At 37.2% G+C, this 27,055-nt stretch overlaps 7 protein-coding genes across 8 annotated transcripts; 4 read left to right on the top strand and 3 right to left on the bottom strand.

Annotated features, from left to right (window-relative positions):
• Positions 1-41: 41 nt before the first annotated feature.
• Positions 42-2,746, top strand: LOC105950718 (Pentatricopeptide repeat (PPR-like) superfamily protein). The gene is made up of 4 exons (XM_012974090.2): positions 42-1,854; positions 1,954-2,106; positions 2,206-2,277; positions 2,542-2,746. The coding sequence occupies exons 1-4, from the start codon at positions 130-132 to the stop codon at positions 2,650-2,652; spliced, it is 2,061 nt and encodes a 686-aa protein (XP_012829544.2). The 5' UTR covers positions 42-129; the 3' UTR covers positions 2,653-2,746.
• Positions 2,747-3,061: 315 nt separating this feature from the next.
• On the bottom strand, positions 3,062-6,955 carry LOC105950720 (Zn-dependent exopeptidases superfamily protein). The gene is made up of 11 exons (XM_012974091.2): positions 6,581-6,955; positions 6,040-6,097; positions 5,860-5,970; positions 5,493-5,630; positions 5,036-5,105; positions 4,889-4,944; positions 4,508-4,633; positions 4,041-4,180; positions 3,749-3,821; positions 3,587-3,661; positions 3,062-3,504 (listed from the first exon to the last, which is right to left on the bottom strand). Exons 1-11 carry the CDS (start codon positions 6,730-6,732, stop codon positions 3,193-3,195), a joined length of 1,311 nt encoding a protein of 436 aa, XP_012829545.2. The 5' UTR covers positions 6,733-6,955; the 3' UTR covers positions 3,062-3,192.
• Positions 6,956-9,023: 2,068 nt separating this feature from the next.
• Positions 9,024-11,356, top strand: LOC105950805 (uncharacterized). Of its 2 annotated transcripts, none has more exons than XM_088815766.1 (3): positions 9,024-9,224; positions 10,040-10,652; positions 10,970-11,356. In XM_088815766.1, exons 2-3 carry the CDS (start codon positions 10,120-10,122, stop codon positions 11,034-11,036), a joined length of 600 nt encoding a protein of 199 aa, XP_088671892.1. In that variant the 5' UTR covers positions 9,024-9,224; positions 10,040-10,119; the 3' UTR covers positions 11,037-11,356. The 2 variants fall into 2 exon arrangements, with proteins under 2 accessions (XP_088671892.1, XP_088671893.1); XM_088815767.1 differs by having other exon boundaries at positions 9,220-9,301.
• A 381-nt stretch (positions 11,357-11,737) lies between these two features.
• LOC105950716 (light-harvesting complex-like protein OHP2, chloroplastic) lies at positions 11,738-13,746 on the top strand. The gene is made up of 2 exons (XM_012974088.2): positions 11,738-12,362; positions 13,391-13,746. Exons 1-2 carry the CDS (start codon positions 11,977-11,979, stop codon positions 13,503-13,505), a joined length of 501 nt encoding a protein of 166 aa, XP_012829542.2. The 5' UTR covers positions 11,738-11,976; the 3' UTR covers positions 13,506-13,746.
• On the bottom strand, positions 13,699-15,509 carry LOC105950715 (Peroxidase superfamily protein). Its single transcript, XM_012974087.2, has 3 exons — positions 15,116-15,509; positions 14,799-14,993; positions 13,699-14,437 (listed from the first exon to the last, which is right to left on the bottom strand). The coding sequence occupies exons 1-3, from the start codon at positions 15,347-15,349 to the stop codon at positions 13,814-13,816; spliced, it is 1,053 nt and encodes a 350-aa protein (XP_012829541.1). The 5' UTR covers positions 15,350-15,509; the 3' UTR covers positions 13,699-13,813.
• A 1,236-nt stretch (positions 15,510-16,745) lies between these two features.
• Positions 16,746-18,341, bottom strand: LOC105950714 (Protein kinase superfamily protein). Its single transcript, XM_012974086.2, has one exon. It carries the CDS (start codon positions 18,086-18,088, stop codon positions 16,949-16,951), a length of 1,140 nt encoding a protein of 379 aa, XP_012829540.2. The 5' UTR covers positions 18,089-18,341; the 3' UTR covers positions 16,746-16,948.
• A 2,485-nt stretch (positions 18,342-20,826) lies between these two features.
• LOC105950713 (DHHC-type zinc finger family protein) lies at positions 20,827-25,847 on the top strand. The gene is made up of 5 exons (XM_012974085.2): positions 20,827-21,243; positions 23,301-23,486; positions 24,214-24,519; positions 24,603-24,836; positions 24,961-25,847. Exons 1-5 carry the CDS (start codon positions 21,205-21,207, stop codon positions 25,444-25,446), a joined length of 1,251 nt encoding a protein of 416 aa, XP_012829539.2. The 5' UTR covers positions 20,827-21,204; the 3' UTR covers positions 25,447-25,847.
• The last annotated feature ends 1,208 nt before the right edge of the window (positions 25,848-27,055 follow it).

Here is a 27,055-nt window from a genome sequence, read left to right on the forward strand (position 1 = left end):
ATAGTTTTCATATATATTTTACACCCGATATTTTATTAACTATTAATATTTATACAATCCCCCCAAAAAAAAAAAATCTGTAAAAATAAGAGATAACCGATAAACTGAATTTTGCACCGAGGAAAAATAATGAACACGCTGCTCCTCCCTCCGCCACCGCTCCACATCCGCCTCCCTCCCCACCACTTCTCCCCTCCGCCGCAATTCCTCCGCCACCGCCAGTACTTCCTATTATCCGCTGCCTCCCAACAACTCAACATCAAAACCATCAACGAAGACGAACAAGACCCATACGACGTCGCTTCACTCCCCAACCCGAACTACGACTTCACCCCACTCCTCACCTTCCTCTCCACCAATTACAACCCGTCCGAACCCTCCCAACCCGACCCGCCAACCAGGCTCGACCCGGCCGAGCTCCGCCTCGCCGAATCGTATGGCGCCGTTCCGGCCCCACTCTGGCACTCCCTCATAAAAAACCTCTCTTCAACCCCTGCCTCATTTTCCACAGCATATTCCTTAGTCACATGGCTTCAAAGGCACAACCTCTGCTTCTCCTACGAGCTTCTCTACTCGATTTTGATTCACGCATTGGGGCGGAACGAGCAGCTGTACGAAGCTTTTCTCCTCTCCCAGCGCCAGAGTTTAACCCCTCTGACCTACAATGCCCTAATTGGGGCTTGCGCCAGAAACGGCGACCTCGAAAAGGCCTTGAATTTGATGGAGAGAATGCGGCGAGACGGGTACCAATCCGATTTCGTCAATTACAGCCTGGTCATTCAATCCCTAATGAGGAACAACATTGTGGACGTTGCTATACTCGAGAAATTGTACGGCGAAATCGAGGCCGACAGGATCGAATTAGACGGACAGCTGTCGAACGATATGATTGCGGGATTCGCCAAAGCGGGGGATATAGATAGAGCTCTGTACTTTCTCGGTGTGATGCAGGGGAGTGGGCTGAGCCCTAAAACAAGCACGGTTGTTTCTGTGGTGAATGAGTTGGGGATTTTGGGTAGAGTCGAAGAAGCTGAGGCGGTTTTCGAGGAGTTGAAGGAGGGCGGTTTGAAACCGAGGACACGAGCATATAACGCCCTCTTGAAAGGGTATGTAAAAGTGGGAGCTTTAAAAGATGCTGAATATGTCGTTTCGGAGATGGAAAAGAGTGGGGTTTTGCCCGATGAGCATACGTATAGTTTGCTAATCGATGCCTATGGAAACGCGGGGAGATGGGAGAGTGCTAGGATAGTGTTAAAGGAAATGGAGGCGAATGATGTGAAGCCCAATTCGTACGTTTTTAGCCGGATATTGGCTAGTTATAGAGATAGGGGAGAGTGGCAGAGGTCGTTTCAAGTTCTAAAGGAGATGAAGAATTGCGGGGTGGTGCCCGATCGGCAGTTTTATAATGTGATGATGGATACGTTTGGGAAGTACAATTGTCTCGACCATATGATATCGACTTTTAGGAGGATGAAAGCTGAGGGGATCGAGCCGGATACGGTGACGTGGAATACGCTTATAGATTGCCACTGCAAGCAAGGGCGTTTTGGTAAATCGGAGGAGTTGTTCGAGGAGATGAGGGAGAGCGGGTGTGTGCCTTGCACGACGACTTATAATATAATGATTAATGCTCTTGGTGTGCAGGAGAGGTGGGAGGAGGTGAGGGAGTTGTTGGGGAAAATGCAGAGTGAAGGGTTGTTGCCTAATGTTGTGACTTATACGACGCTCGTTGATATATATGGGAAATCGGGGAGGTTTAACGATGCGATCGAGTGCCTCGAGGCGATGAAATCGGTTGGGTTGAAGCCTTCTTCGACTATGTATAATGCTTTGATCAATGCTTATGCACAAAGGGTATAATTGTCCGAAACTCGAAAACTATATGTTTTTTTTTTTTTTTGAAAAAACGGTATTTTGTTTGTTTAACTTAAGAATGTTGTTTCTGTTTTGAAGGGATTGTCCGAGCAGGCGGTGAATGCGTTTAGGGTTATGAGAGGGGACGGTTTGAAACCGAGCATATTAGCTATGAATTCGTTAGTTAATGCTTTTGGGGAGGATCGAAGAGATTCTGAGGCGTTTGCCGTTTTGCAGTACATGAAGGACAATGTGAGCGAACGCGTCTTAAAAATATATATATATTTGTTTGTAGTGTTTTAAAAAATATAGTCTTGATCCAAACGCCCGTGCGTTATTGCATAACTGCAGGATTTGAAACCGGATGTTGTTACTTACACCACTCTCATGAAAGCGTTGATTCGCGTGGAGAAATATGAAAAGGTACATTTTCACCTTCAGTGCTCGTTTTGGAACATATAGTATGTGTGTGTATATTGTAAATAAGAATGAACTCGATAAATTTATGAGTTTTTGTGCTGCAATCTCAACTTTATGTATGTCAAATAGCCAAAAAAAAAAAAATACTACTCTTTTGCTGATATTGCGATCGCAAATTTGGAGAAGGCGATTTAATTAACTTCGTAAAATACGAAAATTGCATCGATTTATTACTTTCGAATATAATCTGTTGTTGTCTCATTTCAGGTTCCTGCGGTTTTCGAAGAAATGCTTCTCTCTGGATGTGCCCCTGACAGAAAAGCTAGAGCAATGTTAAGATCTGCTTTAAGATACATGAAATCTACACTTAAATTGTAACTTTTTCGTATTTGTCGATAAATGTAATAAAAATTCCTTATCTTTTATTAATGATCACTAATTTGAGGGACTGAAAAGTTCCATTTTGATTCTATTAGAGTTCTTACAACACAATATTGTACTTGTGTGATACTGATACATAATGTTAAGTGAAAATAGCATGTGAAATTACTAATTAGTGACAATGTTTTTTTAGTTCGAAATATATCAATTATTGTTGGAAATTTTAAAATAAGTTCAGTGTTTTAGATAGATGATTCAAATTATTGTAACTGTTTTAGAAAACACAGATTATGTATCTTAGTTAAATAATTTCTATTATGTATCATAAATCCTACTTGGCAGATTCTACTACAAAGTTCAAGGCTGAATGTACAGAAAGAATGAAAAAAAAAAAAAAAAAAAACTCTTTAAAACCTCAACAATTTGTATATTATCGAAGAATATAATATACACGTGGAAAAAATTACTCCTCCCTCATCCCCACAAAAAATAATAAATTAAAAAAAAAATCCATTGAATCAAAATATAGCCCTTAGATCAGAGAGCCATGGCAGAAACAATAGGCCTGGTGCTCTTGGAAATTCTAGAGCAAAACATGAACAACAGCAGCACAGACGATAACAAGAATAATCTGAAATACGTTCTAATTTCCTGCAACCCGAGATCAAGAACCTCCATTTTCTTGCCGTACCTACTTTTCCTGTGCATCAGATATCCGTTAAGATAATCATCTATCGATACCCAATTGTCAAAGCTGGAACCAATTGCCTTCGGCTGAAGTCCGTTCATCTGCTGCACGCCTATGGTAAACATCTGGAAGAATGCAGCCGACCAATCATTGAGGACGCTCTGTCGTTCAAAAAAAGATCAGTCATTTTTAAGGTGGTTTTTGAAAAAGGAAAAAAGTGTATTTTAGATTGGTTTGACGTACGTTGAAGGAGGCGATGTCTATAGGATTGAACATTTTGAAACAGTCTCTTGAGGAGGCCTTTAGATCTCCGTAAATCTGTGAAGTAATGTGTGCATGACGAAATTAGGGGGGCCCGAAATAAGCAAGAAATACATTGCGATTAGCAATAAGGTATTCACGAACCTCGAAAGTATAAGCCATGGGCACTCTTGCAATGTCATACATATAATCTGTGGCTGTCCCGTGGGCCAGATACCTATACATTAACGATCCGAGAATTAGTACAATCCAGATAATTTACACTTGTGCTGCTGGCTCTTCGTTCCAGATAATTTAGTACAATCCGCAATTGGTGCAGTATGAGCTTAACGTAGAAGATATTACAAGTGACTAAACAATACGGAAAATGGCTCCAATACAAGAGATATTTTGAAGAGTAAATCAAAGTAGTAAGATGTATTCAAGTATTGCATACCCGACAGAGCCTCCACCGGATCCAATTAAGCAATGATCTTTGAGGTGAAAATGGTTCAACTTTTCGAGCATTGATTTCATTATCTTAGATGGTATTCCTTCGGGAGTCGTATTTTTGTGATCATACGGCATAAATAAAGCCTAAACAGAGGGGGGGAAAAGAACATTAGGAAAAGATACAGTCAAGTTACGAGATGTAGTTGTTCATTCATAAGAGATGCAAAAATAAATAAAGCATGAAAATCTGGTCAATAATACGGTCATTACGACTGGTTAATATTTTTAAATAAATAAATAAATAAAGTGAAAATGAGAGTCAATTATAAGCTGGTCAACTCATAGGCTGGCTGTCATGCCCTCAACTTGACAAATTCTGGATGAAGAATTTAGGAAGTTCGATATTAAAACTTTGAACAACGGATAGAAGAAACACTTAGTGGCAATAGAAGTAAGAAATCGTTAGCTTACCTCCATCCCAGAATGTACATTAACCCAAATGTGTGGTTCAAACGATACAGACAACTTCCGCATGATTTGAGTCTCGGGTTCACTGAAAGGACCGGTCCCGGGATTTTCTTCATACGGATCATAATCCTGAGACAAATAAGATTAATCTTAATCGCCTGAACCGAAGAAAAAGAAAACAAACACGAACACAAATTGAATAAAAAATGTTCCATCTACCAAAGCATTCTGGTGGAGCAATCAAAGTTCTTAAAGCGAGTTTACGAAGGACAAAAAAGAAAAGGATGAAATGCTCGTAAGGCAGGAGTCAAATGATAGAAACGAGGCTATGTGATGTTGAACTAGGTCGAACTTTGTCACTACCCAACGAAAATGCATAAATACCTTCTCCTTCTTGCCCCAATCTACAGCCCAATTCCTATTGAGATCAACTCCTCTACCTGCAAGAAACTGAAATTTTTTGAACATCTTGAATTTTTATGAGAACCAATGTTGTATTTTACAATGAAAGTAGAGATATTTGTTATTGACCATTTCTTCTCTCGCAAAGCTCCCCATCTTCGACAAGTTTGCGGCCATTCAAATTTTCAACTGGTACAACCTGTCCGATAGAAGACAAGGAGAAAATTAGTTCTCAAATTTACATGTATCCACTGACAAAATCAACCATTTTACTACTCTTAACCATTTATGCCTTTATATTACCTTACAGCTTAATCGAGCCAAGTTTTGTTTTTCCTTTTAACTAACATTATTTAGTTATAGCATTTCTGCATAAATATTGGATCAGAAACATAGCAAGATTTTGCGCATAAACTGAGTCAAGGATAACTTAGCATTCTGGCTGTAAAAGTTTCAGAAAGATATGCTTAGGCGTACAGAAACATCTATATTCACTGTGCAAATGAGAGGTTTAAGGACAATATATACATTTCCTCAATTCTACACGTGTAATATTATAAGAAAGAATCATTAGATAAGAAATTACCTTTATAACAAGCCTATCAAGTGTCCTATTTAAAGTAGAGCGGTCCACACTGGGTAAAAACTCCTCTTCACTTAGAATGGAAAGGAGCCGCAAAGCTAGCTCGGTCGTAATAAGCTCCCTAGCATGCTGTCCAAAAGTCTGGAATACAAGTAATCATCTGTCAAAAACACCAGCAATAACCAACCTGAGAATCTTAGCACACTAAGTAATTCAAATACCTGCACCATAACCTGAACTTAGAAATGTTAGGGATGAAATTACATCCATCCCCTTTTCTCTACCCACAAAACGAAAGGGAAACAAGAATACGAAGAAAAAAATCTTTAAAATGAAAATGATTATACAAGGTTAGTAAAGATGTACTTACAAGTAGAATCCTAAGCTTCGTCCTATCGTCGTTCTCTTTCCTATTGCGGCAATAAGTAACTACAGTCATCTCTGCCTCGTAGCCCTTATTCTTACCAGAAATTTTCTCAATCTGTTTTAAGTAGCAAACAATTAAAAAGAGAAACAGACGAAAAAACATTAATTAGAACACGATACTCACCGAGAGCTTATCTGGGTGACGATGAACCAATGACTCGATTTCCTCCAGCAGAGCTCCGCTGCAAAGAATTTAAAAACAGCAATAATCAGTTCCATAAGATGGATAAAAATTTGGGAAAACGAATACAGTTACAACGCAAAAGAAGCAAAAAAACGATCGAAGAAATACACGACTACGGACCTCTGCTATACAACTTATCCCATAAACAATATAGGGAAATTTGACAATATAAAAGTAGTTTCTTAGCAATTTGGCTGCTCTTGGAACCTAAGCAGCAACTTCCATTAGATTAGATCTTCATGGTTGTTCACAAATAGAAGAAACATTCATTTGGAAATTCGCATGATAGTTCCAACACCAGTCACACGGTCAAACCAACAATAATTGCAACACAAATTCCTATCCGAAGATTAATTGTATCTCAAGCAACGTTGGGTAATCAATCAGAACGACACCGGAGAAATTAGCAACACAAATATGGATCAAATCATGAAAATTCGGGTTTTAAAACAAATTATTAAAAAAAAGGTATGATTTTTACCTGGTATGGTAAAGATCGTGATTGATGGGGGTGATAGAATCCTGGGTGCCATTAGATTTTCCATAAGCGAAGGAAAAATGATTGGCGAACCGGACTAAATAAGCTAAAATCAGAAGATTCGAGAGGGGATTCAGGCGACGGCGAAATCCCATTTAAAACCGGCGGCGATTTACAACGTGTAAAATGCAGGAACTCTGCAAAATTTTCATCTCATCGTTTCGGAACAAAATAAATAAATTAGGGCACAGTTTTCCGTCTGCGATCTGCGGTGAATTCAAAGCCGACGACGATTTTACGGAACATCAGACTTTTGTTGGACAATGACGTCGGTAATTTGCTCTGGTCGACTTTTTAACGGCTATGATACTGCCGATCTGAACTTTATTTCTTTATTTATTATGGTAAATTACAACCGTCCCCCTGCGGTAAGGTATATTTACTAACTAACCCCTAATATTTTCATAATTTCATATACCACCTTGAAATTTGTAAATTGCTTACATTAACACCCTTTGGTAGGGGGTGGATGTAAGAAATATACAAATTATAGGGGTCTAGATGTGATTGATAACACATTTGAGGTTATTTTAGTAAATTAACTTTATCTCAAGGAGGTTGTTGTAATTTACCCTATTTATTATTATATTTGTTTTTTCCCAATTTCGTGTCTGTGCTGGATCGGACGGTTGCCAGTTCAGAAAATCAGTGATGATTGGTCACAATTAGTACTTAATTGTTTCATAATTTTAATATTATTAGATTATAATATAACAATTGTATTTTAATATATTTTTTGAGAGAAAATGTAACAGTAGTATATATTTCACAATTGGGCCTGGGTTGCGGTCTGACCGCGGGACCGGGCCGAATTTTGTTCATCACTAATCACTGGTTTTAGTTATGAAACAATATTTTATTTCGTATTCCGAATTATCGATCCTAATTTTTCCGATTAATTTTTAATGAAATTGTAACACATATTAGATTACAAATTTCGATCCAATTCTAGTTTTCCGAAAATATTTCCTAGGTTTTTATCGTGTTATTTATATTATAAGAGTCTAGTAAATGACATGGATTCAAGGAGGCAAAAGTTGCAAATTCTTGATTATATTCCAATATATCCATTTCTTGTTCATCCAAAGTCACCCATGCCTCAATCCCATCACCATACCTCATATCAACCAAAATAGCGAGATTCATAAAAAACGGGCCACTCGCATCAACGCTCGTAACCCAAACGGGCTTCCCCCACCCGAAATCGACGTCATAAAAACCTAAATTACACCAACTCGTGATGCTAAAACCATGCACATGATCTTCACACCTAACAAATTCTTCAATCTCTTTTGGCTGATAGAGTCGGAATAAGCCCCTTCGAAAAAAATTTTGATTTTTTCTCGAAAGTGAAAAATTAGTTCCAATTCCGATCCAAAAAGAAAAATCGGAAACAATCGGAATCAGAATTTCGAAACTTGGTATGCAAAAACTTATTCCAAAATCAGAAAATTTCGGAACGTAATTGTTGTAATTCGAAAATTTCTATTTTTTGGTCAGTTAAAATATAAGATACATAATGATATTGGTATTTTAAGTGTAATATCCAGGAAAAAAATAAGCCGAAATTTTTGATTATTTTCGGACATTAAATTGGATCTGAAATCGAAATCTTATATAATATTTCAATTCGGATCTAAATAATTTCGAAAAAGTCGGAACTTGGAACTCGGAATTTCGAAATTCGTAATTGTTCCAAAATCGGAAAGTTTTGGACCAGAATCAGCAGAAATGGAAAATTTCGTTCCAAATTCCGGATATTATTTTTTAGAGGTAAATGGGCGGCCACATAAATTATTGGGCCGGGTCTTCTTTTTATAGATAAATGGGCTGCCACATATATTAATGGGCCGGATCTTCCTTTTTAGAGGTAAATGGGCTACCGTATAAATTATTGGGCCGGGTCTTCTTTTTTAGAGGTAAATGGGCGGGCGGCTATATAAATTAGTGGGCCGGGTCTTCAAAAGATGTGTGATTCCTTTCAATAAATTTAATACGGTTGTTATCATTTGCTCCACCCAATATATGGAATTAGATTAGTTCTATATCATTAGTGAGTGAGATATAGGGTTTGAAGAAATTGGTTATGAGCCAAAAAAAAAGAAAGAAAAAACCTCCTAATTTATGATAAATTTCCAAAAACATTTGCAAACACTATTTAAATAGTTGTAAGATATTAAAATAAGCTCATATGATATTTAAGAGCTTATAAATTCTTTTAGAATGTTTGGTAAAATAATTAAATAAAATATAAAAATTCAAAAAATAAGAAATTAGAGATCATATGATAGTAAAAATAAATTGCTTATATGCTCATTATTCAAACATTTTAAAAAATTAATTCTAAAAATAAATAAAATATAACAACTTATCGGCTTAACCAAACGGTGTCACTGCTCTCTTCCTCCACTCTTATTTTTCCTTTTTCCGTTGTATTACTTCACTTTTTCAGAAAACATCAATAGATACAGAAAAGAAACTTGTTTATATTCTTAATTGCAATAATACCCCTGCCCTAATTAACTCCACAAATCAACCTTGTTCATATATGCACAGCGGATAATTTTGTCATCAGTTGCAGATGCAGGTAGGTACCTTTTCGGTGAATTGTAGATCTGTTCGGTGAATTAATCTGTACATACACACACCTGTATCTCTATTTCTGTGCGTAGTGCGGCTATCGAGCTATTGTAAATGCGTGTGCGCTCTGTTGATTTTGCTTTGTTCCGCGAGTAGCTACTCACCATTCTCGATATATTTTTTACCAGTTCGATAACTGAAATTGATTGTTTACTTTAGTGAGTTTGTTGCTTTCGTTGAAGGAATTCGATTTCTAGTAGCTAATTGGTGGTGGTAGTATAAGTATTCAATCTTTGTCTTGTTGAATTTGTGAATCCTGTTGGATTTTTTTTCTTTATTCTTTCCTTGCAAGTTGTACTTGGATTAATGTTAATTGTCATCTAACGAAAAAGAATAAAAATTTGGAATCATTTTCGTGTTGGATAAGTCGGACCACGGATTCACATTCATTGTTTGGTGGTCTAGGGGAAGTTCTAATCAGAAAAAGATGTGGATGTTTCTATTGAATTATGGATTTGAATCTTCGGGAAATTACATATATGTAATTCAATCTTTTCTTGTTGAATTTGTGAATCCCGTTGGCTTTTTCCTTATTCTTTCCTTGCAAGTTGTACTTGGATATGTTAGTTGTCATCTAACAAAAAAAAAAAAAATCAAATCATTTTCGGGTTGGATAAGTCGGACCACAGATTCACATTCATTTCCGGGAAGTTCTAATCAGAAAAAAAAATGTGGATGTTTTATTGAATTATGGATTTGAATCTTCGGGAAACGGCATATATGTAATTATCTGACAGGGCATTGCATCATTGCATGTGGCAGGTGAATAACAATGTTTTGACGAAAGTATATATGTAGCCCACAGTAAATCAACTAGGTGGTGGTTCTGATGAGAAGTACCGATGTTATTGGCAGTAGAAGGAGGAGGGTTTTTCTCTTCTTCAGCATCCGGATATAGTAAGGGACTTACCCTTCTTCTGTTGGGTCATAAAAACGAAGAAAAACCAATGAGAGTAGCACCTTGGAGTCAGTACCACTTGGTGGACCAAGAGACCGATCCTAATCTCCAGCTGGCTTCCAAGAAAAACGGCGCATGCGCTTCCTTCGTGTGCTTTGGCCGCTCTAACACTGGACTCGAAAGCCCGTCTCCTCTGAAAGTGGGGCCCACCGAAAATCAAGAGGTTTCGCAGGCAGATGTAGTTTTTGACGAGATTAAAGATATCACACACTCGGTGGCCACGATGGATGATGATGATGATGATTGCGATAGGACTGTATTTAGTCTTAAGAGTAGCTTGAAGAAATCGGTAGATAGTGCTCCAATTGCTGATTGTGGGAAGGACGAAGTTGTAACATCTCAAATGGAGAGGAGGAAAGTGCAGTGGACGGATACAAGTGGGGGGCAGCTTTTTGAGATTCGAGAATTTGAGATGAGGTACGAGAGTTTACGATGCATGATTTTAAATGAAATACTAATTTGCCTTTTCTGTATAGTTCAAATCATGCTAGTATGACAGTATAACTGCGTCTATACTATGGTTCTGACTAAATTTTGTTATACTAATTTGCCGTATGTCCGTTGATGCGTTAAACGGTGACTAATTCCGTAATCCAAATATATTTCTTTGATGCTGAGTTGTCCAAAATTGATGTTTTATCATTTCTAGTGTTTTTTTCCTGTCCGGAGAATGGATGCAAATACGTTATTGCATTATGTCCTCTTAACTAATTTAGTATTCCATGTTTTTGCAGTGAAGATGGATCAGACGATGAATTTGATCATGGAAACGGAAAGGCTTGCTCGTGCAGGATAATGTAGAAACAATTTGAGCCATCGAGAGACTGTAGCTTACGTATTCTTGCTTGCTTTCCAGTTTTGGTGAGATGGGTTTTTTCTAATCTCTAGTTGATATATATTCATGTTTCTGCAGTAACAATACTGCTTACGATTCTTGGTTTTTTTCCTTTTTCGTAGAGGTCTCTTCTCCATATTTTCTTATTATTACTATTATTAATTTTCTTTTTGTAATTATTCCAATTGTTTATTATCTGGGGATTTGAAGATCCTATGAAAACTTTTTTACTGTATTTTGGGATTATTAGTGGTTGGCTGTGAATGAAAATAATTATACCCTGCTAGATTCAGTGGCATTTGATATGAATAATATTGTAAAGCTACACTTAACTGCTGTTGAGTTTCTTATTTTTACAAGTAAATTGAGACGCAATGTATTTTTGTTCCACCCCTAAGATAAAGTCAAATTGTGAAAACCCCCCTTCTGTTCGGGTTATTGCAACCACCCCTTCAACGTATTGTCTTACGCGTCCACCATTACGGTGTCAAATTTACAAACTGAGAGAGGGGTTTTATCGTAAGAAAATACATAGTTGAAGGAGGTAGTTGTAAATTACCCAAACATGAGGGAGTTTTCGTAATTAAACCTTACTTCAGGGGTTTGGCCGTAATATGCCATTCTTTTTTTTCAATATTTTATTGTTTGGTTCTTTCGGTTTTTCAATGTTTTCATTTTCAATTTTATTTATTGAGAAAGTATTTCAATGGGACTAAATTCCAGTATGTAATAATGTAACCACATAAAGAGTGAAGAAACTTGGCTACACCATATCCACAGAACCCCCCACTTCCAAACCTATCACTAATTCACAATCTTCTCCTTCTTTCATCCATACAAAACATTTATACATCTTTTACATCCTTAAAAAAAACAAAAAACAAAAAAAAAAAGAAAGAAAAAAAAATGTCAGTGGCATCTTCTTCACCTTCATTCCCATGCATCAAACTCCATAACCAATCATCTTCAAGCAGTACCCAATCTTGCTCTTATTCTGCTTCCTCCTTAAAATTCACAATTAGGAGCTCTCAAGCTGATGGCCCTTTAAGAAGACCGGTGGCTCCTGCCCCTGTAAAGCCTGTGCCGCCATCTCCATCACCGCCGCCGCCGCCGCCGGCCAAGACGGCGGCGGTGGGAGCTGCTGCTGCAGCACCGAGTAGTGTGGTAACAGTGGAGTTTCAGAGGCAGAAGGCGAAAGAGCTTCAAGAATATTTCAAGAAGAAGAAGCTTATGGAAGTTAATCAAGGCCCCTTCTTTGGTTTCATTGCCAAGAATGAAATCTCCAATGGCAGGTATTTTCAGCATCCCCATTTTTTAAATTATTCGTTTCTTTAGGCCTCGTTTGGTTGGAGAGATTAGCCATCACTAACTGAATAATTGGACTTTATTTGATGTTTGATATCCCCAATAATTTGCCGATTCGACCTGCAAATATTATGTTATCATGACCCATCTTGCCTTCTAGGCATGCTTTTTATTGGATCATTGAAGATCGAATATTTCGTTAGATTATTTAATCTTATCTTGGCAACCAAACGAGGCCATATTGCATTTTTGACAGATACAATTTGGTTAAGTGACATGAATCACTAGATTTCTTGATTTGAAACACTTTGTAGAATTGCTAGTTTCTCTTATAGTTGAGGCAACAAACAAACAAGAAACACGGACATGATTTCGATGTAAACTTGCTGGTAAGATGGGATTATCTTATGTTTGTGATTTGTGATTATACAATCTTTGTATTGGATCATTGCCTTCATAGAATTGTGTAATAATAGGGTTGGGGTTGGACTCAATAATATCGTTCGTATTTGCCCGTTTTCAGTTACGAGCTTCATAACTTAAATCCCAAACATTTGATACATTTTGACTATCCTTTTAAAGAAGAATTTATGTTCATTAGTTTCTGAGTTTTGGAAAATATATCATTTTTACGATTCTGCCGTGAATTTCCCAAGTGTGTAGTTAGCTCTAATTGTCGTAAGAATTAATTTGTGTAGCTCAAAATATGTTGATTCGTTGTAGTAATTTTGCGTAGAAGAAGCTCTAGTCAATTTATTAAATGCTTTAGCCTAATTTCATTCGATCACTCTCCTCGATGAATCTTGAGATACTTTGTGGCCATACGCTCGACTCCCTTAACTTTTTTATTTGAAACAATCAATTAAAACTAAAGCCCACTATTTTGATTAGTTAATCATGGCCACCATTTTTCGTTATTCTGAAGCGTTCCTTGTAGTTTCTTGATTTGGTTGCCGTTTTTCATATGCTATATGTACATAACCCTGTTTCTGTGTTGGCGGCATTGGTCGAGCAGATGGGCCATGTTCGGTTTTGCCGTGGGAATGCTAACAGAATACGCCACCGGCTCCGATTTTGTGGATCAAGTTAAAATCCTCCTCTCCAATTTCGGAATCTTGGATCTTGAATGATTCCGTTTTTCTTGATTATCGAAAGCCTGCATATAAGCTTTCTCGTCAAATCTCTGGGTGATTTATTTTTCCGGTTTTCTTTATGATTGATGAAGTTGTTGTAGCTCCTCAACTCTATTGAAGTTTCCATAAGTACAGAAACATTTTTCTCTCTCTGTTTCTTGTCTGTCTATACACAAAGTAAATCCCTGTCTTTTGTAACTGTTTTATGCAACTGGTAATAAATACACTGTATTCAAAATGTTTTATTACTTGTACAAAGCCAAAAAACATATGACACGGCACCACAATTACATGGAACAGAACCCCTAGACCGTCGACCGGAGCTCCTTCTCCTCTCCGGCGACCACCACCGGAGAAAGCAACAGACTGCCCGAATTCCTAGCGGAGCAATTCGCACGAATCTCCCCCTGCGCCCCGGTCAACACGTTCAACTGCGACATTTTCACGACAGCGGTCACAAAATTCTCGAAAAAAATCGTCTGGTTAGCCGCGAAACTCGTGACGATGGCTCTTGTCCGAGAATCCTGGTACAAATCCTGGTCCGAGGTGAAAAGCCCCTGTCTGTTCATTAGATCCACGTAGTATTTGTTGTCAAATATGTTTGGCGACCGAAGGTCGAGTTGAGTTGTGTTGTTCGAGTTGGGCGCGGGGCAAATGGTTTTGAGGTTTCTGGCGAATGTTTTGTCCATGACGGGGTCTTGGTTGGGGTAGAGGCGGCCGGTGAAGGAGCTGCAGTGGCCGATTCCGATGGTGTGTCCGCCGGAGAGCGCCACCACGTCGGTGGCGGTGAAGCCCTTGGTCCCAAGAGACTCGAGGAGGGTGGTGGTGTTGCTCGATGGTGCCGGAAGGTTTGCCAACGTGGCAGCGATGGTGGCGAAATCGAGGCCGTCGCGTCGGCCTAGGGGAACGTTGTAGTCGGGCCCGCCAGACTGTAATAACGAACCCCCATATTTTCATTCGATAAGTTATAAAGCTGACTTAAATTGTGAAAAAATATGTACAAAAAATCAGCTACTCAAGGCTGATTTCGTTTTCAACTCGATGCTTGAATTGATTTCTTATTAAAACCGAATTCAGACATAGTTTACGAAGATTGATAGAAAATCGAATAAATTTGAACCACTATGCGTTTGGCCACTCGATTTCAGCTGGGGGGCCTCAGCTAGTTTGCCGGTGAAACGAAATAAATGTGCATTAAAGAATCAACTACTAGTAATAATCCATAATCATCTAACTCGAAACAAGAAAAATTCGAAAGATAATACGCATACGTAGATTTAAACAACTTACTAGAAAAATAGAATCACGGGAGGCGAGAGCGAGAATATCTGCACAAGAGACGATTCCACCGCACTTTTTATGCACACGTCTTCGAAGATCGTCGATGATTTTGAAGGCCTCGGCCCTCAGGCTCAAATTGGGTGGTGCCGTCTGTTCGCTCGGCCCACTTGCCGATCCATCTAGCAGCACCGAACCATCACACCCCTGCATTTCAACATATACATACACATATATATATATATTCAAGCATGATGTATGCAAAGAGCAATTTCAAGAACTTGTTTTTATCAACTAAAGAGTAATAATGTATATATATGTATGCATACCTGGACGAAGCAATCATGGAAATGGAGACGAAGCAATCCAGCGGCTTGTCCGATGTCGTTCTTGAACACTTTTTTCAGCTGTTTTCTTACAATGGATTCCAAGTTAGGACATGAAGAATTGTAGAAACTCCATGAAAGTCCATCAGCAACTTGTTGAGCTTCTGCATACTGAAAATATGAGTGTAAAAGGAGGGAACTGGACAGCAATAACAGTAGAGAAATAGAGGAAGCCATGAGAGAGAGAGAGATACACACAAGTGTATATCTATATATCTATAGCTGTTGATTTAGTTAGTGTAAAGAGCCCCCCCATGCAATGGTATTTTATAGCCATATTGGCAATAAATAAATAAACTCCAACTGCCAGTCCCCCACAACGCAGCCCCCAACTTGCGTTCTTTATCACACAATCACCAAATATGTATTAATATAAGGTTTAGGTTTTTCGGGTTTTCGGGTTTTTACTTTTTATGACACAGTAACCAAATATGTATATGTATATATGTCATATTGAATTTTATAATTAAATTATATAATCATTTCCTTGTTTTTTTTCTTTTTTTAGCTATTAAAAATAACAAAATTACATAGGCCGATAGACAAATGTAGATAGATAGATGGATACAGAAGTCATCGAATTTTACGGAATTTTCTTCACTAATAGTTAATTTATTTGAAAAACTTATAAAAATAAAATTAATGATTCAGCAGACACCATATTCGATAGTGTCCGTCGATTGTACGTCTCACCGCGCATTGTACACGTATTTGTATGTGAATATATATAGTCACAATACATATTGTCAACTGTGTTTGTTTGTTTAAGAAGCAAGCAAACAGTTCTAAGTTATCAGTACTGAGAAATATTCAACAACTGTATGCTATTAAAGAACTCAAGCAGATAATTAATTAGCATATATATATATATATATATATATATATATATATATATAGTGTGTGTGTGTGTGTGGCTGCTTAATTTAATTAGCATATAATAGTGAGATTATTGTGAAGATTAGCTGGAGATTGCACAAGAAGATCAATAGCTGGACCATTGCAGTGTCCAACCAGCTGGCAATTAATCAGACATATTTTAATTAATTAGCATATATATATATATATATATATATATATATATATATATATATATATATATATATATATATATATATATATATATGTATGGCTGCTTAATTAACCAGACAGGAAAATATGATTAACTGATGATTAGACAAATAAATCAAACATTAAACATGTGCTAATTATAATTAAGCATAGAAAGGCAAAGTGATGAAAATGAAAAAGCTGTCATGAAGAAGAATAAACATTTTGATTCAGTTGAAACAGCAAGTAGGAAACAAACAGAGAAACGCCAAATACGAAAGAGCTACCATGCAGCAACCCCGGTTCCGAATCATAATCGAGCAAAAACGACACCTAAACAAAACGAATATTCGGAAATACAAAAAACGAGACAACATACACACGTATGAATGTCAATCCGTGCTATACGGTAAGTCTCGTTTCAGCACAACAGAGGATAAAATTGGCTACAAAAATCTCGATCAAGATTCAAGAACCGAATACTAATGAAAAAGCCGTGTCTAGACACTTGAACGCGGTCGAATATAAATCGAACAACAAAATATATTCTTGAAATTACCTTATCTTCATACTCGATAAAATGTATTTACATCTTCAAAAAACATCACCAATGCAAAATAAATTACGATACAACAACTAAAGGCGCCGTCTTTATACAAGTATTGCAATCAATCAATCAATCAATATACACGATACATTTCGCCATATCTATAAACCGGAAAGAAAAACTCACGCCAAAATCCTATCCAACTCCTCGACAACTTCGTTCATAGTCGGCCTAACTTTCCACTTCTCGTCGGCGCATTTCAAACCAAGCCTAAAAATCTCCTCAACAGTTCTTCCGTCGAGACCATCCTTTGATATACTAGCATCCACCATTTCCAAATACCGATTCTGCCCCACCATTCGACCAACCCACTCGACCAACCTAACTTCCCGCCCATCGTCGCCGGAGAACGGAAAACTCGGCCTCCGTCCCGCGAGTATCTCCAAAGTCAACACCCCGAAGCTGTAGACATCTCCGACCACGGTCGCCATGGTGGCGCCGTGGAGATACTCCGGCGGCATGTACCCCATAGTACCTGCCACCTGCGTCGACACGTGCGAGTGGGCACCCTCGATTCTTCGGGCCAGCCCGAAATCGGCAATGTGGGCCTCGAAATCCTCGTCTAATAAAATGTTGCTGGCTTTGATGTCTCTGTGGATAATCGGGGTTTCGAGATTGTGCATAAAGGCGAGACCTTTGGCCACGCCTGTAATGATTTTCATCCTGGTGGACCAAGACAAGGGCGGCCTGAATTCCACGTCATCGGGGCTCTCGTCGGAGGAGCATGACGTGTCGTACAGCCATTGGTCGAGGCTGCCCTTCTCGACGAACTCGTAGATGAGGACCCGATCCCGGCCCGTTGCGCAGTACCCGAGAATCTTGACTATGTTCGGGTTCTGGATCTTGCCTAGGGTTTCCATCTCGGCCCGGAATTCGCGGAGGCCCTGGAAGGCGTCGGGGGAGAGCTTCTTGACGGCGACGATCGGGCCGGAATTGAGTCGGGCTTTGTAGACGAGCCCGAAGCTGCCGTCGCCGATGATTAGGTCCGGGGAGAAGTTGCGGGTCACGTCGATGAGCTCCTGCATGGAGACGTGGTTCAGGATCGGGTCGAAAGTTGCGCTCTCGCCGATGGATAAGGAGTGAGCGGCGTTGGGCTTCGGTGGGGCCGGGTTGCGGGTCCGGGTCCGGGTCGGGAGTACGGAGCGGGCGTTACGGCGTCGTTTGGATCCGCCTTTGCAGATGACTATCATTGAGGCGAGTATTAAGCTGACGAGGAAGAAAGTGGCGGCGGCGGCGAAAACTACTTGCAGAGTTGGGTTCATTTTATTTTTTTATTTTTTTCCTTCCTGTACACATATGGAGAGAGAGAAAGAGATTTTGCCGATGTAGGTATAAAATTCAAGTGGGCGTGTGCGCGTAGTTTGAGAGAGAAGGAGAATGAATTATCTTTTTGACTGAGAAAAGGAGAGGCGCCGCCATTAACGGTGGAGGTGAGAGTTTTATTCAAAGATGAAGACTTGGGATTTTTTTTTGTCTGCAGTGAAGACCGGATTACCGGGGTCAACGGTTCGGTTCGGTTCGCCCCATTGCTCAAACATTTCCTTTCTTATTTTCCTTTTATATATTTATTTTATTTATGGTAAATTACACTTGCACCCCTGATATATGCTAAAATAACTTTAAGGTCCTTGTAGTTTGGTTAATTACAATCACCCCTGAAACATCGTTAGAAATCCTAACTGAATAATAAGTTCTAACGGATTATTAGTTTTAGGTAGTGGTGGAGACAACATAGAGCTAAGGTGTTACATGACTCTCCCAATATTTCTTAAATCCTTATTATTTTATATAAAATTTATAAATTTCCGTCTATGATAGTATTAACTGCCCAGCATAAAACAAATATAGTGCATATTGGTCCCTAAAAAAAATATGTTTAGGTCATTAGTTATGTCTTAACCGCCTCCACTCTTCATACCTTCTATTTAAGGACTCGTGTCAAAAGTAGTCGATGAAGACAACACCAAAGAGCTAAAGTCAGCCGGGTGCAGTAACATTTAATCATCTGATACAAAGGAAAAAGACAAAACGATGGGCGGATAAAGGTATAATCATAGATGAGACAGAAAAAGAGAGTATTTAAGTGAGATATTGAGGGATCGTGATTACACAACAAAGATCAACGGATGAGATCAGTTTATTAATTTAAGTTTGGGCTTTTATAAGTACCCAACGGGCCTCTCTAGTGGTGGGCAGCTTTGGTGGGAAATGGGCTATCCGGCCCATTACATCATTTGGGCCAAAAACTCTATATATTGGAATAACATTGAAATATATATGACATTTTCGATTGGAAATATATATTTTAAATACTATTAATACAAACAAGTATAATGTTTTTTTATTAAATATATAGAGTTTAGTATATGACAAGGTTGACTAGGAATATGGTCAGTCAGATGGAATATGCCAATTGCATCCACCTGTAGTTCCTTGCAAAAATTATGGGTTGTTACAGTGAGGTAATAATTAAGTATATTATATGATGCATTATTATAATATAATATAATAAACAAAGTATGTTACTATATATTGGATGAAATTTTTAAGAATGTAATTCAATATTCATAGACTCTCTAAGATAAGATGTTAAAATTTTGTAATTCTTTTTTTTAAAGTGCCCAAATATTTATAAAATATAAAAATAAAAATAAAATTATAAGACCTTTGTAAATTAACTAACTAAAACCATCTAGAAAAAATATATAAAGAAAACAATGAGTTTTATGAGAGAGAAAAGATATTCAAACTTTTATAAATTTTGAAATCTATTATTGAAAAATAAATATAAAATAAGAGGCCTAGCTGGACCCCTTTTTATAAAGGAGGTAAATTGCTTTCCGGTCCTTCTTTTTTGCCTAATGGCAGCAGTCAAAATGAAAATATAGAGAAATAAAAAGACTACAAGTCTTTTTTATTTATTTATTTTGATAAGTAAAAGACTATAAGTCTACTATTACATTGCATACTAATCTATGTAGCACCGATACAAAAATGTTGATACGGTGAAATGGAAAAACGGACGTGGAGAAACCCTATTTTTCAAAAAAAGTTGGATACGAAAATATGGGGAAACCGGAAACGTGTGAATATTAAAAATATAGGAATACATCCATCAATTTTAAAAAATATTATGGAGTTACGTTTAACTTATATACTTATCGTCGATTACATATTTGTATCTACAAATTATATATAACTTACAAGTTCCAATCAAAATTATCATTCAACAAAGTACAAACTACATTCGGGGCATAAATATCTTTATTATTACATGTTTCCATTTTTATATTATTACGAGAAATATTCTCAAACCTTTCAAATATTTATGGAAACGTCCCAAAAAATTTCGATACAATTTGAACTTAGATTTTTCCTCAATAGTAGCACGTGATTTAGACTTTGTAGACTTTAGAACAATATTATTGTGGAAAATAAGACATAGTTGTAGACATGGATTCAACAACTACAATTAATTATTACAAGTTAACTAAAACAGCAATTTTGCAATTATTTCGTTCATCACTTTAAAATTTCCCAATTGCATCAATCTTTATTATTAAATTTTTTAACATTTTTGTCCATGTATAATTATTCATATTGTTAATTTCTTATCAAAAACTATCAGATACATTTCACCTAATATAGTATCGACCTTTTTTCTACTAAGATAAATTAAAAATAAACCCCGAAGTTGTTATCGAAAAAAGTCTTATTCGACCGGCTAAAATTCAAATGTATAAATTTCAAAATTCAAATCCTACTAATTGCAATTATATACGAATTCATTTATCGAGTATTAATTACCGACTTTAAAAAAAGGTTGATGAAATTCAATAATTTAATTAGTAGCGTTAGTTAATTGTCATTAAAATAAATACCAGCGCACTAGAAAATAAATTAAACAAATATTTATTTTAGATAATATAATTTAAATATAAATAATGGGGGTTAATTAACAATTTCCCAAAAAAACATTCCAAAATTAAAATAATAGCATATTCAGTATAATTACTTTATTTCCTTTTCTGAAAACTCCAAAAACCTCCCTCCATTCTGTAAATCACCAGATCACAAAAAAAAAAGGCGAAGACGAAGACCCTCTTTCTCCCCTTTTCATATTTTCAAAATCCCTAGAATCCCATCTTAAATTCGCTGCATTTTTTTTTTTCAAACTCAGCCCCCCCTACAATTAATTACGGGCATACTAATTAATTGCTGGAATTTACAAATTAAAGAAATTTCCGTCGCTGTTGTATGAGATGAACAGTATCTGCAAGTTTAAATTCTTCGATTCGTTTCCAGGGTAGCGGAAAGAGGTGTTTTTTTTTCTTCTTCTTCTGGGGTTTCTCTTGGTTGGTGGTACTTTTGTTGCTGAATGGCTAAGCGCGTGCACCAAGTTTGGAAGGGTAACAATGTGAGATTCGTTATTCCCCTTTTTAGAGTTTATAATTTTTTGTATTTTTCTGTCTGATTTTTTTGTGGGTTTTTTCGTTATGCTTTCTGTTTAGCTTGATTCGCTGCGGGTGTTTATAGACTAGGGTTGTATGATTTTTTTGTTTAGAAGCACTAAAGCCAATGGATTTTTTGGACTTATTCACTTCATTTTAGTCAGGATTCTTAGGTGCTTGTACTTAGAAGGGGGCCGAGATGGATTTTTCGTTTGTTTTCGTTCAATTTTTCTTTCATTTATGGGAAGATTAATTGGGTAGTTGTAATTTAAGCATAGCTTTACAACTAGGGTAGAAGATTTTTTTTGTGCCTATTATTTTGTGTGTCTGAAGCTAGGGTTTTAATTAGTTGGTTGCTACGTTACTTTCGTGTTTTGCTGTACCTAAACTTATTTTTCAAATCGTAGTGTTACTGGATTAAAGATGTACCCGGTAATGTAGAATATCTGTTGCTTTTTAACGTTCTTTTGGGCACACTTGTTTGCGACAAATATTACCTTGATCTCGATTCTTCGTAATGATAATTTCCCCAGTTGTCTTTTCCTTTAATTTCAATTTTAGAAGTATCAAATGCAATTTGTTCACAAAGATTAGAGAAACTATTAGATTAAACTGATTAAAAAGTTCGCACTGCATGTATAAATATTGTCTGCCTTGTAATATGTTCCTCTAGTAAATGAAAAAAGTAACCGATCGACGTGTCTTCAAGTTGGTTTTAAATTTTCAGTGTTATGTCCATTAGTCGGGGGTTCTACTAACTCGTTTGGTAGGATAAATTGATAGGCAGGCATGTTTAGTAAGATATTTTGGTGAATCCTTTTAACCTCTTGGAAAACTCTCTCTTTCTGAATTAAAGCAACCATTTCTACGTGTTTTGAAGTTATTTTTGAACTAAAAGCTGATAGAATAATGGAAATGTAGAAGCAGTCATTTACAAGTTTACGAATGAAAGAAACAGACAGTAATTTATTTCCATGTTTGATTTTTCGGAAATTATGTCTGGAAAATCGTGGTGGACCTGAATAATGTTTCAGATTGCATATAATACAATTTCAAGAATGAGATATAGTTACTTGTGTATGAATGCAATACAAACGGGAATAAATAAAACATCGCCTTGACTCTACTACAATTAAATAAATTAATATAGTGTACTAGGTTTTAAATGCTTGCTGGAAATTATTTCTGTATTTCATGCACGTGGGCTGTGGCATAGGATAATTGGAGTCAAGTTTTATGTACTATAGATGTTGGAATGGAAATCTCTTTTGTATCTTTATGATGAATAAATCTCAGATTTGGTACAAAATATCTGTGAACGGGATTATATGGATCTCTCTTTTTGCCTATGATGGATTTATTCTTACGCAATACCTTGCTTTGATAACTTTGGAAGTTTCAGAAGTTCCAAGTTATGGAAGGAACATGTTTGACTGTTTAGGAATGCACAAATCTTGATTAAGTTCTTGTGTTGTAGTGACTTTTCATTTTCAATATCGAATCGATGAAGATAGCACCTCATCGGATGTAGCATGTCGACACTCGACTGTTACTATTGTCAAATATAGTATAAGTATGATATTACGTAGGCTTACTTCTGATTTTAGCAAATACCTACTGCTTAAGTTTTCCGTCGTAGGAAAGGTAATTTGAGACCGTACTTTGACCACAAAGGGAAATATATAAAAAATTTTAGGAAGACAATAAGGTATTTGTAATTGACGCAACCAGTTGGATGCATTGTAATCTTGATACCCGAGCATCATTATTACATACGTGTTTCCTAAAGTTTAGTAATTCTCTATATATCTCTTTCTCTTTCTCTTTGGGTGTCGCGAAATGTGTGTATTGAAGGTGTCATGCAGGCATATCCATGCAATTTGATATGTGAACAATGTAACAGGACTAACCTTCAACTATAAACATTATCTCAAAATGTTGAGTTATACGTTATTTTAGTAAAACATATGCTAATTCTGCTATATACTAACGTTACTACATATTTAACATGTATCTTTTGCAGATCTTTTTTGTAGGTGGGAGGTTGATTTTTGGCCCCGATGCGAGGTCATTGCTTGTCACGTTACTGTTACTCATCGTCCCAGTCATCATCTTTTGTGTTTTTGTTGCAAGGCATCTTCGCCATGAGTTTTCGTCCTACAACGCAGGATACGCAATCATGATAGTCGCTATTCTCTTCACTATTCATGTTAGTTCCTGAATTCTCTTTTCGTTGCATTGCTTTAATTGTTAACTGATGAATGCATATTCCTGTAGTTTCTTTCAAGCTTGATAATCCCTAATCTCAACCAATCTGGCTCTTCACAAGCAATATTAACTTTAAAGCACTTTTCCACTTGTACTTACTTCTAATGTAGCACTTTCGTGAAATAACAGTTTAAGTTAAATTTCACCGGAATGCTGTATGTCACCTGCCATCGTGCGTTTTGTCCTCTCTTTTTCATCAAATTTCAAGTTAAAATGTTTTATAATAATTTCTAATACATATCAATAATGAAAGCAGACAAATAGTGGTATTTCCGGTATAAATAGTTTATATTGTTGTATCTCGGAGAATGCAGTATATATGTAGTTATATATGGTGAAATTCAGTAACCCACATGGCGCCGGGGATAAACACATTAAATAAGATATATGTTAACCATACACTACATAACTACCTTCCTTTTGTGCCAATGTTATTTTTCATGAATATAATCTTTTGGAGATATTTCTGTTATAACTTATTGCATGTTCAATCATACCATACCATATAGCTCTTTCTGGACTCCCACATATGTATACCTTTTATCTTTTGCACCATTATTTCTATTTCAGCTCTTATTTATGCGATTCTTCACGGGGGCTCATTTGTATCATTGCGAAAAAAAACATTATGTGGCTTATAAAAATAAAAACTCGATTGATATTGGTAGGTTTTGGTGCTGCTGCTTTTCACTTCAGCTCGAGACCCAGGAATTGTACCCCGTAATTTACACCCACCGGAAGAAGAATTCCGTTATGACACGTCAGCATCTGTGGAGGTTGGCGGGCGGCAAACACCAAGCCTCCAGTTCCCTCGAACTAAAGAAGTAATGGTTAATGGGCTTCCTGTTAGAGTTAAATACTGTGACACCTGTATGCTATATCGCCCTCCTCGTTGCTCACACTGCTCCATTTGCAACAACTGTGTGGAGCGTTTTGACCATCACTGCCCTTGGGTGGGCCAGTGCATTGGAATGGTACGATATTTTCATGATATATCATATTTTCATTTTGTACGTCCATTCCCATTGTTTTTCATTTTCTTGTACTGAATTTGCAGCGAAACTACCGTTTCTTCTTCTTCTTTGTTTCTTCGGCGACACTTCTCTGCATCTATGTGTTTTCAATATGTGCTCTGTACATCAAGATTCTGATGGACGATCATCATGGAACTGTGTGGAAAGCATTGAAGGAATCTCCTGCAGCCGTAGTTCTGATGGTCTATTGCTTCATATCCTTGTGGTTTGTCGGTGGACTCACTGGATTTCACCTTTATTTAATAAGCACAAATCAGGTATGCTTCTTTTTATCTGGTTGTGAGGCTGTGTTACTTATATTGCGTATATATATATTATCATGAGTTGGAAAGTTTAAAAAGAGTTTCTGCCTTGTCACCATTTTTGGTCATTGATTTGCAGACAACCTACGAGAATTTCCGTTACAGAGCAGACAACAGGATCAACGTTTACGACCGTGGATGTCTGAACAATTTCTTCGAAGTATTCTGTACAGAGGTGAAGCCTTCAAAGAATAACTTCCGAGCTCTCGTACAAGACGAACCCCAAAGGCCGCCTATGCCCACCACCCGAGACTCTGAAACAGAGGATGTAGGTGGAGATGACCGGAGAATGAAGGTGGAGGATGATTTAGACATTGGCGGTGATCTTTTGAAGATTTCGCAGCGTCATAATATCGAAGATATCGAAGCGGATATTCGTAGTAGAGGCAGCGATGGTGGGCCCCACCACAATTTGTCTGAAGCTGATTCTGTCTTGGGTTCCGATAGGCGGAACCCTAACCCTAATAACCAATCGGACACTAGGCATTCGAGTTGGGGGAGAAGTGGGAGCTGGGAAATTGGAAACGAGGGGAGTTTTTCCACTCCAAAAGAAGGGTATCAATGATTTGTGAAGCGAATTGCTAAAGTTGAATGGAGTTTGTGTTGAATTTACGATTTGGATGGAAACAACGTGGGGTATTATATTAAATCCGGGCGAAAGTGTGGTTAATTTTTTTTCTTTTTTTACCAGTTTAGGTTAAAATTTGTTATTTGGTTCTTTTCTTGCTTGTTTCTTGGATCGATTTTGACTCTCTTTTCTTTGTGATATTATTTTATGAAGCAGTGAAGGGTAGGGTTTATGTGTAATTGTGATGATGGGGGAAAATGTTCCTTTTGTTCTTACTTTTGTGATTTTCCCCCCAAATTTAGCCTGCTCCATTATTGATGTGTAAGTCATGAATTGGTATTCTTTGTGTAATTAACTCTTTCATACATCTGGAAAAAGGTGTCTATTTCTTGATTTCATTATGATGTTATTATGCATTGCTTTGAAAAATGTGCATACGTGCTGCGAGTACTGTGTATTTCACCGGGTGTAGCTTCTACTAAATCGGGTTTCTGGGTTTTGTTGTGAAGTTTCCCGATTGCATTGAAAGATATTGTTTCAAAATTGAACAAGAAATTCCGATTGAAACCAGCAAAACAAAGTTTAAAACGTTCATTAACAAGCTTAAATTAATTGCAAGTTACAAACCCCACATTTGAAGAAAAAAGTGTTGTAACATATTCATTAATTAATACCTGCATTCATTTCAAGAAAAAAAATTAAACCAATACCACACTATAAATTCCCTCTAAAGAAATCATATCAAGAAATTAAAAGAACAAAAAAAATAAAATAAAAAATGGCTACTCCATCTTCAACAAACACACTCCTCTTCTCTCTAACAACACTTCTCTTCTCATTTACCCTCATTCTTACACCAACAAATGCCCAAAATACCCCTAACAACAACACCAACACGATCCCATACCAAACCGTCAACAACTTCTGCCTCCACAAACGATTGAACGTCGACAAACCCTTCTGCCTAAGAGTCCTCAAAAACCCCTACGTCTCAAACGCAAAACCGGACGATTTAATCCCGCTTCTAGAAGTCGCCACAAATTCGACGTCGGCTTTCATATGCAAGACCCTCTCAATACTTCAAGACATGTACGACGACATGAAGACTAAACCGGCACTTATTCCTGTATTAGAGGATTGCCTGTCTGCTTACGAGGATGTAGCTGGTTATATTACGAATATTATGTCCGACGCTTCTCAAGAATCGGCTATTGCTGGATTGGATGGTGAGGTCATCGGCGAGTATATCAATGGCTGTGTTGAGGCTGTGGAGAAGGAGGTTGATCCTGATATTTCGGTGAGGAATCAAGTGGCTAAGAATTATGCTAAGCTGTTGATTGACATTGCTGATAATTTAGACACCGAAAAAATTAAATAAGAATAATTGTGGACACCTATTTTTTCGTGTTTTGGTTTGTCTAAATTCTATTAATTGTGACATTTGTAACTGAGGGAAGGGTGATCTATAGTTTTAAGAAGCCTAATTATTTATTTATTTTCTTTCTTTCTTTGGTAATCAGTCATAACAGTATGAAGGAATAATTACTTAAGATGTTTTATTTTGTTGATTTCTCCGACAAGAATATTCACTACACTGCATATATAA

This window comes from Erythranthe guttata, chromosome 3, assembly GCF_056151865.1.
Source record: "Erythranthe guttata isolate IM_541 chromosome 3, IM_541, whole genome shotgun sequence".
Lineage (NCBI taxonomy): Eukaryota > Viridiplantae > Streptophyta > Magnoliopsida > Lamiales > Phrymaceae > Erythranthe > Erythranthe guttata.